Source organism: Puccinia triticina, chromosome 7A (genome assembly GCF_026914185.1).
Source record: "Puccinia triticina chromosome 7A, complete sequence".
NCBI lineage: Eukaryota > Fungi > Basidiomycota > Pucciniomycetes > Pucciniales > Pucciniaceae > Puccinia > Puccinia triticina.
In genome coordinates this window covers 3,469,707-3,484,047 of record NC_070564.1, presented here as the reverse complement: position 1 = coordinate 3,484,047, position 14,341 = coordinate 3,469,707, and the positions used below count along the sequence as shown (strand labels likewise).

The window sequence follows — 14,341 nt, the reverse complement described above, 5'->3', positions numbered from 1 at the left end:
ATTTTTGAGCAACAATTGGCTATCCTTGGTCACCCAAATGCTGGTGAGGTTCAGGATCCCACAATCCCCAAAACTGTGGATAATGGGGCAAATTAAAATGGAGTGTGCTTGAATGTTGTTCAAAATTATGTACCTCCTGAGACCGTGGATAACGGCACAAGCAGCAATAGAGTGTTCCTTGGCGCAGACTTAATTTGTCAGCCTGTAGGTAACTAACCGTGTCTGAGAGGGTTGTTACTATCAAGATGATGGTGTAAGATGCCAAGGATGGGCCAATGGGTTTGTGCTAAGACCTGTAAAAGGTTTCACTCTATCAGTAATCTTGACTGAGAGGCTTGCTCAATTAAGGCGCATCCAGATCAACACAGGGTGTTAATAGGCATCCAAGGAACAACTCAACTTGCGTTCATGGTTTTTCCTACAGAAAGGTAAGGGTAATCAAGAGTTGATGTTATTCCTCAATTGAAAGATGGGTGAGAATGAAAGCACTGTTTAACTAGAGTATGGGTTAAACTTTGCTGTAATAATATTTTGAGGGATAAATAGTCCTGGGGGGCGTGTTTCTATGAAGGGAAAAGAGCAGGAGGGAACATGAGGCGCTTGGAGGCGCTTCAGGACCAGGGGGGAACTGGAAGCGCTCAAGGGAAGCAGATCCTCATGAGGATCAACATTGGAAATGATCAAGGCAGTGTAATGATCAGTACTGATCCTAGATCAGTAGCAGTGCATACTAGCTGATCATAACCAATCATTGATTCCATTCAGTGCTCTTTGAATTGGATTACATCATGTATTGTTTATGTATTTATATCATAACCAATATGTGTTGGAATTTCACATCTCTGTCACTCACTTCTTTCCTGTCTCTTCCCTGTCACTCCCTTTTCTCCTGCCAGTTGCATATGCAAATACCATCTTCTGCCCACATTTTGTCCCCCCAATGTAATAGCTTAAATATCCGCTCAGATAGATAGAAATAGAAGCATCAGTTCCTGCGCCTTATCCCTGAGACCTGAGAGTCTCTTGTAGTGAGGGGCCTTTTTCCCCTTCACAGCTAAGCAGCTTGGCCCTTTCTTGGGCTCCCTTTTTTTGTTCTCCGCCTCAAGCTTTCTTCCTTAGGCTTGTTTTTCACTCATCCCTCCGGCTCTGAGTCCAAAATTCTTCAATATGTTATGTAAATAGGGACTGAGGCGTAACAGGGGATAAATGAGTGATACCTGTCTTGGGGTATTTCACGTGTACAGTAATATTACAATGTATTGTGATCTTACTGTTTGCACGTAGCTTAACTCTTATAACAACAGTACATTATGGTAACTGTATTTAACTATGGTTATCTGTAATGTGATGTATAACAAGAGTATATTCTTAAGCTTGTATCTAATGATATACATATGTAATAAAGGTGTAAAGGAATGTACTATAAGTAATGTGAACAATTGCAGGTACTTGGTACGTGTAAGGTACTGTGATAGTACTCTGTTGCTGACACTTCCTCCCTCCAAAAAAAGGCTGATCAAAGAATTAAAGATTTCTCTTATCAGCTCTGTATTGTCTAAGGACTTTTTCAGAGTCTGGAATTTGGTCAGTAGTGAGCCATTCATCTTTTTTAGAACCACTGTATCTAACTAGATATTGTTTAATGTCCACATTGTTTTTTCTGATTTTTCTGTGTTGTAAAACCTTCTTTATTTTCACAACTTCTTTCTCCAGTCTTGGAATTACAACTTTAATGTTGTCTTTCCTTAAAGGGAAATTTTCATTGTTACTAGGCACGTAAGGTTTGATTAAACTAACAGGAAAAGTAGGATGTTTTCTTTCTAATTCACCTGTCAGTATGACTTCAACAGCATTCTTTCCGTGTAAGGCTTTAATAACAAATGGTCCTACAAATGAGTCTCTCAATTTCTTAGGGCCAGTGAGGAAAGTTAAATGTAGAAATAAGAACTTCTTCACCAACTTTAAACTGATGAGGTTTATGAGTCTTGTCCCATCTAGTTTTGTTGTATTCAAAGGATTTTTTAATGCATTCTGCTGCGTAATTAGCTGTCTTAGTCATCATCTGATGGAAGTCTGCTTCATTAGGATGTATTGTTACAGATTTAGATAAAACTAAGTCTTTGGGGAACCATGGAATCCATCCTCTTTCCAATTCAAAAGGAGTAATATTGGTAGAGCTATGTTTGCTGGAATTGTAGGCAAACTCAAGGGCTGGTAAGAGTGAGCACCAATCATGAGTATAATTATCTTTTTCCTTAAATTCCAATCCATAGGCACAATATCTTCTGATCATGTCTTCAAGAGTTTGAATCATCCTTTCAGCTAATCCATCAGTCTGTGGGTGATAAGCTGTGGAGAACTTTAATTGTGTACCACATAGATCATAAAGTCCTCTCCAGAATTCTGACGTAAATTTAGGATCTCTGTCTGTAATAATGTATCTTGGGCATCCTACATCAGCAATTATCTTTTGCCAAAACAACATAGCTATATCAAAGGCTGTATTCTCTTTATGACATGGAAGGAATTTGGTTCTTTTGGAAAATCTGTCTACTACCACTAGTACTGAATTATAGTTATCTTGTCCTGCAGGAGGTAATCCTGTAACAAAATCCATATTAATGACAGACCATCTTTCAGTAGGTTCTTCAATTTCCTGTAATAGTCCATATCTCTTTCCTGTAGCTTTGTTGGCTTTTTGGCACCTTTCACAAGATTCACATTAGTCCTTGGTTTCATTCTTAAAGTTTGGCCACCATGCAATGTGCTTTACTTTCTCTGTAGTGCGCTCTACAGAGAAATGCCCAGCAGTGATATTATCATGGCATTCTGTAAGAAATAAATTGATATGTTCTCTTTGCACCAGTACTACCACACTAGTATGTTTGGTTCTATGGTAAAGTAATCCATCAAGAAGGGAAAATCTGTCTTCTTTAAATGCTGTAGCCCAGGGTTCTTCTAATGAGTTAATTAAATCCATATTCCTATACTTACTCTGTAGTGTTTACTTAATGGTAGAAGTATTCTTATTGGTATCATAAGATTTTTTGATTTCATCCCAGAATTCTTCTTCCATTTCACATGCATGTAATCCAAGAATATCATAATTTTCTGAAGGAGCATCATATGCAGGATTATCTTCGTCATTCTCAGGAGGAAATGAATCCATGATTTTTGCAGAAATTTCTCCGTCCCATGCTGGGTTCTCTGGTAAATTTTTTAAAGACCATCTGCTAAGACCATCTGCATTCTTATGGATATTTCCAGCTCTGTGGATAATATTCATGCTTCCTCTCCAGATTTGAATAGCAATTTGCCATCTAAGCATATGTATATTGGGAGTTTTCATACCTAAGAGACTTTTAAGGGCTATACAATCAGTAATGACTTCAAAGTCACATCCATCCAAGTAGTAATATAATTTTTCAAATGCCCATACTAGACAAAGACATTCTAGCTGGCTGGCTCCATATCTTTTTTCACTGTCTTTCAAGGTGCGTGAAATGTAGCATATGACTCCTTCTCTGGGGACTTCAAAATCCTGTATCTGATGTAATGCAGCGCCTAATCCTTCCATGCTGGCATCTACATATAATCTGTAAGGTTTATGGGGATCAGGCATGAACAGTATTGGTGCTGGTGTAAGTTTTTTTCTCATTACATTAAAAGCTTCCACTCTAGTAGTTGTAATTTTAAATGCAGTGTTGGGACTACTGAGTTGATAAAGTGGGCCACTTATTTTTGCAAAATCCTTAATGTGTTGTCTATGATAACTTGCAAAACGTAAGAATGATTGTACTTCCTTCAGGTTAGTTGGCATAGGTTTGAGCAAAACAGCTGCTACTTTATTCATGTCTATAGCTATACTGAGTCCTGATACTATATGTCCTAGAGCTTTAAGTTCTTGAAATCCAAATTGGCATTTACTCATTGATATTTTCATGTTCATTTTAATTACTCTTTCTAAGACTATGGTCAGCTTCTTGAGGTGTTCTTCCCAGTCTTGGCTGAATATGATAATGTAATCAATGTAAATTATAAGCCATCCTTCACGTAACTCTCTGTGGAATTCAGTATCCATCATTCTCTGGAAGTGAGATGGTGCATTATTAATTCCAAAGGGCATTCTAAGATATTCATAAATACCCATATGTAATATAATGCGTAACAAATGTCTACTGTTTTCATGAATTACATTCTGATGGAATCCTTTTAGTACATCCATGCAGGTAATAAATTTTGCATTCTTGAGTTGCGTGATTGCTTCACTAATCTCAGGCATAAGATATCTGTCAGGAATAGTGTAGGTATTGAGGGCTCTAAAATCACCAACCATCCTGGACTTATCATTATGCCACGCAATGATCACAGGTGTTGTAACTTCCACATTCTCATTTGCGCCAACCTTGCGCAGAACTTTCATTCTGACTAATTCATTGACATGTTGTTGTAAAGCTTCTCTGCTCCTAGGGGATGCTGGGTAAGAGGCTTTTCTTAAAGCTGGTGGATAAGGTCTGGAAGTATTAAGGTTGATTCTTACTTCATGTCCTTTAATACATCCAAAGGGTTCATCCGCGGTAGCAAAGGCCAATTTATGTTTGTGCAGTAATGAAACTAATTTGTCTGTTTATTCTGGTGTCAGATCTGGTGAAATTCTGGCGTCAGATATGGTGTTAGAGAATTTTGAGGCTTCCACAGCATTACATTCCAGTTGCTCTAATGTAAATTTTTCCATAATTCCTAGTTCAAATTTAGTCAGGAGATCTCCATTAATTGTAAAGTATCTGCCATTACTATTAATGACATCAATACCATAATTAATAATGTAATCATTACCAAGTATAATGTATTTCATCTTGAAATCTGCCATTACTACTGGTTCAACTGTAATTTGTATGCTAGATCTTGTGTGAGGGAAAATAATATCTAGAGTGATGATACCTAGTGGGGACAATTTGCTATTGCAGCTGTAGAATTTTTCCTTCTTGACTGGGGATAGTTTGGTCTTCCAGTCAGGCATAATAGTATCTAATAATTTGGGGCTAATTATTGAACAGAATGCTCCGCCATCAATGAGACATTTGAGTTTATACTTGTTACATAGTATATTAGTAGTGTTGGTTCCTCCTGTAGTGTGCATATTACCTACTTGGTCAGTTTTAACTACTGGTAACTTCCTAATATTATGTGGGGCTTTATCCTTTGGGATTATGGAAATATTAGATATAAGTCTGTCTGCTTTGCATGTTATGGCGTGATTAGAATTGCTTGCTGATTCATCATATGAGTCATCAGAATCACTAGGAAGGGATTCTCCTGAGGAAATGCTGATGGTGTCACATGGTAATTGGTTATCTTCACTCTGGATCACTGATATCTTCTTGCTGATCTTCTTGGGACATTTGGTAGACTTATGCCCAGTCTTACCACATTCATAACATGTCATTTCTTTAGGAGCTGCTGGTTCTTTGGTCTCAGGTCTTTTATCCTTATAATTGTCTCTTCTGTTTGTTTTGCTTCCAGCTTTGTCTTTCTTACAAACATTCACTATACTTTCAAGCTGGTTAATGAATTCTGAGGTGTCATCATTAGCTCTGATAGCCAGGCGCATTTTGTACTCAGTTTCGGGGTCAAGTTGAGACAGTAATTTATCATTGATAGATTGGTTATCCAAGTGTCTTTCCACAGCTTGTATCCTGTTAACTTGGCTGGTAACCCATTAAGAAGGTTCAGTCTCACCATACACGTCAAATTTAGATCTTCTGAAGGCATCTCTGACTTTTCTTTTCCATTCAGGGGAGCTATATTTCTTAATGATTTCTGCTTTCCAGAAAGCCCAATCTTTTGGTCCTTGAACTTATTTCTTTCTATTGTTGTACCATATGTTTGCTGGTCCTGTAAATAATGAATTGAGTTTGGAACAAATGATTTGATTTGATACATTCGTATCATCCTGTAAACTTTCAATCCATTCTATAAATTTGTAATGGTCATATTCTCCTTTGCCAGAAAATGTGGCCCATTCACTTATTTTGGGTAAATTGGCTAATACTAATTTATGAATGGCTTTGTCCTCTTCATTTGTTGGAAAATACGTGGAGTAGAAGATCTTGTTCTTCTGTTGGGAGCTGGTAGTGGAATGTCTACGTCGCTATCATCTGAATCTGAATTTTTTGCCTTGTGAGGTGGAAAGTTTACATTAGGTGCGCTTTCAGATTTTACTTTTGTTGAACTGCTGCTGGCCTGCATATGGGGTGGAGTATCTTTATTCATGCTCTCTTTCACCGGGGGATTAGGTGATGAGTGTCTAATATTGTTACCAGAATTTATTAATTGTAAAATTATAGTTTCCAATTTATCTTGTTTTGATGCTGTGTCCGTGGTTTGTTTCTCAAACCTGTTTACTACATCTTCAAATGTGGTAAATTGTGATTTAATTTTATCTTTAGTATCAATCTGCAGGGCTCTGAAGCGTGATTCCAACAAATTCAATTTCTGTAATATTTCTTGGTTGGTATTTTCTTGATCTTCAACCAGTTCTTCAGTTCTAGCCGGGGATCTAGTAACTTGGGTACTCAATATTTCAAGAGCAGAGGGTGCTTCATCAAGCTTCTTATCCATACTCTCCAATTTATTCAAGATGACAGTGAAGGCATCATCTTCAGAATTTACCTGCTCATCTACACGCTGTGTAACTTTCTTAAGGTCTGATGACAATTCTTTGTTACTTTGCGTAATTCTTTCTACAACAAAGTTAAGATTTTCTGTGTACACATGTAGAGCAGTTCTAAATGGAGTATCTAGATTTTTAACAACATTTGAAATATCTGGGACATTTGATGTGTGTTCAGAACCAGAGTTACTATTTCAGCTAAAGAAATGGGAGCTGTTTAAGGATCTAGGTCCATCTGACGCTCTTGGCAGGCTATTTTGCCTTGCTCCAGATGTACATAAGTGCCTTGGAGGGATCTGCCCGGGCGTATCATTTCTTTGTAGATTTGACTGCGCCATTGTTGATTGCACCCAGTATTCCACGGGTGTCTGGAATTCACATTTCTCCCCCTGTGTGACTGGTGTCTTGAAGCTGGTCTGCGGCGCTCCGGGCTTCTTAATGGAGAGTGGTTTTGTCTGCGGGACGGCTGGAGGATCAGCAGGGATTCTGAGCTGATCTCCATTGGATTCCAGTCTTTTGTCCTCTTCAAGGTGGTTGTTAAACCTTTGAGGTCTATCATTGCCTGGAAATCCGCCCGGCAGTACTTGAGATGCGCTATTATTGCCGCATGGCTGCTGCAATTGCACACGTCCATGAGCCATGTCTTGAAACCTTTCATCCTGTAATAGTAGCGCTTGAACTTCTCTTCCGTCAAGACTATTAGCAGAAGATGTATTTTTAGTTTTTCCTTTCTTTGTAGCATAAATAATTCTTTCTGCTACAGGTTGTTTAGCGGGTGAAAGAACTGACGCGGGTGGAAATCCTCTGCCTGGGTCTGATGTGCGGGTTCTTCCATTATAACCTTGAGTTCTGAGAGAAGGAGGAGACATAATAGAATATTTTTGTTTCAGTAGGTATTTTGTTTTTATTCCAGGTATTACTTAAAGTATAAATGTACCTGAAGATTTATCAGAAACAGCTGGGGAATCTGCACGCTGATTAGTATCAGTGGTTTCCTCTCTAGCCTCACGGGGTTGCGTGTTTTTGTCCTTAACTTCAAGGGATTGAAGTTCTGGGGTGAGGGTGTCAACGTTGGTGGACACTGTACACAATGAAAAACACAAAAATATTAGTATTAAAAAAAAACCAATCTGACGGGAAAAGGGTAAGGAAAAAGATGTACCTTTCAGATTTTGGATTTTCTGAGTACTTTTAAAGTTATAGTGATTTTGCCAGAAAATCAGTGTAGGAATTTTTTCCTGTTGATGGAAAGGTCTGAATTTTTGTTGAATGAAAGCTGAGATGGTGGCGCAGAAGTGTATCAACTTGGTTTGTTGATTGCTCAAACGGCGTGGAGTGGAGGTCCTTTTAAACTCTTGGAACAGCGGTTCTACAAGAGGAGGGAAAGTATTGATGCACTTGTACAGTGCTTTTGGGATCTGTAGGCTAGGTATGTCACTTCTAGTCTGATCCGCTAGGTTCGCGCGGTTCAATCGGCGGTCTAAGATCGTCTGTAGCTGCTCTAGATCAGGAGCTACAGGTGTTACAGTGATCCTGCTCGAGGGTTGCGGCTCGAGGGGGGTATGTCCGGTGTGTTTTCCGCAGAGAAAATGAATGAAATTCACTAGAATTTCAATGTGTAGAGTCAACCAAGTGTGTATGATTCAATTTCTATGGGTTTTTGGCAAAATAGAGACAATTTTTCCAGTACAAAAAGAGAGAGATAGTCAACAATAGGATGATTTTTTATGGATTTTTCCGGTTTTATAGAAGGAAACAGGGTGAAGAGTCTAGGAAAATGATGAGAAAATAAGGGAGAATCTAAGACACAATCACGGGAAATCTAGTTAATGATTTGACTTCTCTTTCTGCGCGTAAGTTGCGGAGGAGGGCCGTCAGAAGTGAAGGGGGGAAGCGTGGAGTAGGAGGTATGTTCTGTATAAGAGCAGTATTCCTTGTCAAACGGAGGATATCCAAATGGTAGAGCAGAAAATTGTGGTTTTCTAACAAGTTTAGTTTGTTCTTCTTCCACAAATTCTGATTCTTCAGTAGTATCAATAAGTGTACCATCAGGATGATAGATACAAGTTATCCAAAGAGTACTGTAAGTCATCCAGGTACAGGTGTAAAATTGGTCCTCTCCAATCAGTGGGTGGGTTTTTCTGACGTGTTCTTGGACTTCAAGGTTATTAGGATCTTCCTTTGTGTATTTCTGTAACTTCAGGAGGTTGGAGTTGGGTTTGAAATCACGGATAATGGTAGTCATTTGTCTTTTAACAAGACATTTTGGCGTAAAAAATGGTAAGAAATAAGTATGTTAGTATGATTATCACGGTTTGGGAGTGAGAATCACAGATAAATAATAGGCCAGACCCCCAATTGTCAGCCTGTAGGTAACTAACCGTGTCTGAGAGGGTTGTTACTAGCAAGATGATAGTGTAAGATGCCAAGGATGGGCCAATGGGTTTGTGGTAAGACCTGTAAAAGGTTTCACTCTATCAGTAATCTTGACTGAGAGGCTTGCTCAATTAAGGCGCATCCAGATCAACACACGGTGTTAATAGGCATCCAAGGAACAAGTCAACTTGGGTTTGTGGTTTTACCTACAGAAAGGTAAGGGTAATCAAGAGTTGATGTTATTCCTGAATTGAAAGATGGGTGAGAATGAAAGCACTGTTTAACTATAGTATGGGTTAAACTTTGCTGTAATAATATTCTGAGGGATAAATAGTCTTGGGGGTGTGTTTATATAGAGGGAAAAGAGCAGGAGGGAACATGAGGCGCTTGGAGGCGCTTCAGGACCAGGGGGGAACTGGAAGCGCTCAAGGGAAGCAGATCCTCATGAGGATCAACATTGGAAATGATCAAGGCAGTGTAATGATCAGTACTGATCCTAGATCAGTAGATCCTAGATCAGTAGCAGTGCATACTAGCTGATCATAACCAATCATTGATTCTATTCAGTGCTCTTTGAATTGGATTACATCATGTATTGTTTATGTATTTATATCATAACCAATATCTTATGTAAATAGGGACTGAGGCGTAACAGGGGATAAATGAGTGATACCTGTCTTGGGGTATTTCACGTGTACAGTAATATTACAATGTATTGTGATCTTACTGTTTGCACGTAACTTAACTCTTATAACAACAGTACATTATGGTAACTGTATTTAACTATGGTTATCTGTAATGTGATGTATAACAAGAGTACATTCTTAAGCTTGTATCTAATGATATACATATGTAATAAAGGTGTAAAGGAATGTACTATAAGTAATGTGAACAATTGCAGGTACTTGGTACGTGTAAGTTACTGTGACATGTCCTCTGTGGCTGACATGATTAACTTTGTTGATCACGTGGAGGTACCTCGGCCGCTTGTGGCGGTGGAAGATTCTAACGATCCAAAAGATCATCCGCCTTATTCCCCTAGTTTGCAAAATTACAATGGAGGTGTTGACACACACCCAGATTCCACTTAGTTATCTTCTCAGGTTCATACAAAATCCAATGAGGCCTCTCCAGCTGCACAATACATCTTTCAAGAGCGTGTTTTGGTCACACAGGATGATCTGGTAAATTCTGTGTCGGAGATCCAACCTGCGCATGGAAACAGGCCCAAGGATTCTTTGACTCAGGTAAATGGCCTATCTGACCAGCAGACAATCACATTGGAACTTCTCAGCCATCCCACCAACTTCCCAACTCCGACTAGCACCTCTCTACATCCTATTCTCCTTGAAGGGCTGAATTCCTTGTTACCTTGGGTGGAAAGCAATCAAGAGGAGATAGACACTTTGAATTCTCTAATTCATTCAGGCAGCCCCCGCTCACCAGGAGCAACGGAAAACCAAACCACACCACCCGCAAGGGTTTCTACTGTGATTCACTGTGACCTTATGGGCTTGAGGATGGAGAGCTTTCACAGCCCTCAACTACTAGACATATCACCTGCTTCTACACCTTTTGAAGCTGCTATGGCCTCAAACGCACAACCAGGTAGCTTAAAAACCATTCCAAACGAGCTATTTCACCACCCACCGGACCGCAACACGGCCGGTCAGAGCTTATTGGACCCGCCACCGCTGCCCCCAAGTGTTGTTCCAAGTGGTGATTCGTCCCAGCAGGTTTCACTCAGCTCAGAGGCTGCAAACAAGCCCGCTCACCCCCAACCAGACCATAACACGTCTGATCAGAACTTACCGGACCAGGCCTTGAACAAGCCCGCTGATCACCTACCAAACTGTAGCATGGCCAATTGGAGTTTACCGGACCCACCGCCGCTGCCGCCGATTGCCGTTGGCGCAGATGTGTCCCACCAGGTACCACCCAACTCAGATGGTGCAAACAAGCTTGCTGACCACCGATCTGAATGTAGCGCGGCTGATCAGAGCTTACTGGACCCACTGCCTCTGCCGCCAAGTGTTGTTCCTAGTGTTGATGCGTCCCAGCAGGTGTCACCCAGCTCAGAGGCTTTGAACAAGCCCGCTCACTCCCAACCGGACCATAACACTTCTGGTCAGATCTTAGCGGACCCGCCGCTGAACAAGCCTGCTTACCACCAACCAGACCATAGCACGGCCGATCGGAGTTTACCCCAATTGTCGTTCCCGGTGTGGATGCTTGTGATCAGCAGTTTCCAGAGAGCTCAGAGACTGTGAACAAGCCCGCTCACCACCAACCAGACTGTAGCACGTCTGGTCAGAACTTAGCGGAACCGCCGGTGAACGTGCCTGCTTACCACCAACCAGACCGTAGCACGGCCAATCGGAGTTTACCGGACCCACCGCCGCTGCCGCCAATTGTCGTTCCCAGTGCGGATGCTTGCCAGCAGTTGCCAAAGAGCTCAGAGACTGCAAACAAGCCCGCTCACCACCAACCAGACCATAGCACGGCTGGTCAGAACTTAGCGGAACCGCCGCTGAACACGCCTGCTTACACCAGGAAAAATCAGTAGTCACTAGATGATAACTGACTGACATGACACCTGCTCCAGCTGGCTATCCAGCCTCTAGTGCAATTTTCACGAGCTGATCCTCAGCTTTGTCCCAGGCACAGCTGCCTCCAGTCTTGGCACAGGACAAGCCACTGCTCAGCCTTTTCCTGAGCAAGAACGGGCATTGATAAATGCACACCTGTCCTCCGGGGGCACGCCCACGACCATGCCCTTCGAACAGGGCGTGTGGGACCGCGCACCCTTTATCAAGGGCGTGCACGCCCCCACATAGGCGTGCACAAGCGTACACCGTGCCTGCTCGCCGAGAGCCCCTCAGTGGGCAGGCGCAAGTACATATACCTGCTCGCCGAGAGCCCCTTGGCGGGTATGGTGTATGCCTGCTTGCCAACAAGGATAACTCTCGGCGAGCAGGTATACAAACACCTGCCCGCCGAGCCTGCTCACCGAGAGCCCCTCGGCGGGCAGGTGCATGTACACCTGCTCCAGGCATACAGATCCCACCTCGCCGAGAGCCTCTCGGCGAGCAGACCTGCCCGCCGAGCCTGCTCACCGAGAGCCCCTCGGCGGGCAGGTGCATCTATACCTGCTCGCCAAGGGAAATCCTCGGCGGGCAGGTGCATCTATACCTGCTCGCCAAGGGAAATCCTCGGCGAGCAGGCATACAGATCCCACCTCGCCAAGAGCCTCTCAGCGAGCAGGTATACATACACCTGCCCACCAAGCCTGCTCACCGAGAGCCCCTTGGCGGGCAGGTGCATTTATACCTGCTCGCCAAGAGAAATCTTTGGCAAGCAGGCATACATATCCCACCTCGCCAAGAGCCTCTCGGCGAGCAGGTATAGTTGAACCTGCCTGCCGAGGGGCTCTTGGCGAGAAGGTATACTTGAACCTGCCCGCCGAGGGGCTCTTGGCGAGCAGGCTTGGCGGGCAGGTGTTTGTATACCTGCTCGCCGAGAGTTATCCTTCTCGGCGAGCAGGCAAGGCTCTCGGCGAGCGGGGATATGAATGCCTGCTCGCCGAGAGGTGCATGCCTGCTCGCCAAGGATTTCTCTTGGCGAGCAGGTATACATGCACCTGCCCGCCGAGCCTGCTCACCAAGAGCCTCTCAGCGGGCAGGTGCAAGTATACCTGCTCGCCGAGAGGCTCTTGGCGAGGTGGGATATGTATGCCTGCTTGCCGAGGATTTCTCTTGGCAAGCAGGTATAAATGCACCTGCCCGCCGAGGGGCTCTCGGTGAGCAGGCTCGGTGGGCTGGTGTATGTATACCTGCCCGCCAAGAGGCTCTCGGCAAGGTGGGATCTGTATGCCTGCTCGCCAAGGATTTCTCTGCGCGAGCAGGTATACATGCACCTGCCCGCCAATGGGCTCTCGGTGAGCAGGCTCGGCGGGTAGGGGTTTGTATACCTGCTTGCCGAGAGTTATCCTTCTCGGCGAGCAGGCAAGGCTCTCGGTGAGCAGGTGCATGTATACCTGCTCTCCAAGAGGCTCTCGGCGAGGTGGTATCTGTAACTGCCCGCCGAGGGGCTCTCGGCGAGCAGGTATACTTGCATCTGCCCGCCAAGGAGCTCTTGACGAGCCATGGTGCACGCCCGTGAACGCCCATGTGGGGGCGTGCACGCCCTCGCACGCCCATACAGGGGTGTGCATGCCCTTTTGCCCTTTATCAAGGGTGTGCGGTCCCACACGCCCTTTTCAAAGGGCGTGGGCGACGGCTTGCCTCCGGGGGACGGGTGTGTGTTTATCAACACCCGTTCTTGCTCAGGCAAAGGCTGAGCAGTGGCTTGTCCTGTGCCAAGACTGAGGGGCGGCTGGGCCTGGGCCAAGGCTGAGCAGCAGCTTTGCCTGGGACAAAGCTGAGGAGCAGCTTGTGAAAATTGCAAGCTAGAGGCTTCAGCTGTGCCAAAATGGGCACTGAGCTGTGTGCCAGCCAGCCCTGAACTAGCAGATGGAGTAGCTTTGGAGCTGAAACCAGAGCTGTGTTATGTCAGTTGTCATCAACTGACTACTTTTTTTTCCTGGTGTTACCACCAACCAGACCGTAGCACGGCTGATTGGAGGTTACTGGACCCACTGCCGCTGGCGCCAATTGTTGTTCCTGGTGCAGATGCTTGCCAGCAGTTGCCAGAGAGCTCAGAGACTGCAAACAAGCATGCTCACCACCAACCAGACCGTAGCACAGCTGGTCGGAACTTAGCGGACCCGCTGCTGCCGGCGCAGATCCGTCCCAACAGGTTTCACCCAACTCAGATGCTGCAAACAAGCATGCTCATCACCAACCAGACCGTAGCACAGCTGGTCAGAACTTAGCGGACCCGCCGCTGCCGGCGCGGATCCGTCCCAACAGGTTTCACCCAACTCAGATGCTGCAAACAAGCTCCCTGACCAGCAACCGTACCGTAACACGGCCAATCGGAGCTTAATGGACCCGCCACTGCATACCATGCCTAGTCTGGATGTTAGAATCCCCGCCTCACGTCTGGGCAAGCGCCTTCCAACAGCGTCAATGGAGAGCCCACGTAAGTTAGATGTATTGAACTTCTTTGCCAAAGATCCTTATAACCACCCTAACCCCATTGTGCCATACTTTTGGCTGGACAGGACTTCAATAGACGCAAGCGCTTGAAGTAGGTCAACAAGGTAAATCAAAAGTCTGCTTCCCCATCTGACTGCACCCAAAAAACAAGAAGACGCATTGTAATCATAACCTCATCAGATGAGGAGGGAGA

General features: G+C 44.0%; 1 protein-coding gene across 1 annotated transcript; it reads left to right on the top strand.

The window, feature by feature from the left end:
- Nucleotides 1-10,557: 10,557 nt before the first annotated feature.
- On the top strand, nt 10,558-11,319 carry PtA15_7A389 (uncharacterized protein; the record flags this gene model as incomplete). Its single annotated transcript, XM_053170989.1, has 1 exon — nt 10,558-11,319. One exon carries the CDS (start codon nt 10,558-10,560, stop codon nt 11,317-11,319), a length of 762 nt encoding a protein of 253 aa, XP_053022216.1.
- Between the last annotated feature and the right edge of the window lie 3,022 nt (nt 11,320-14,341).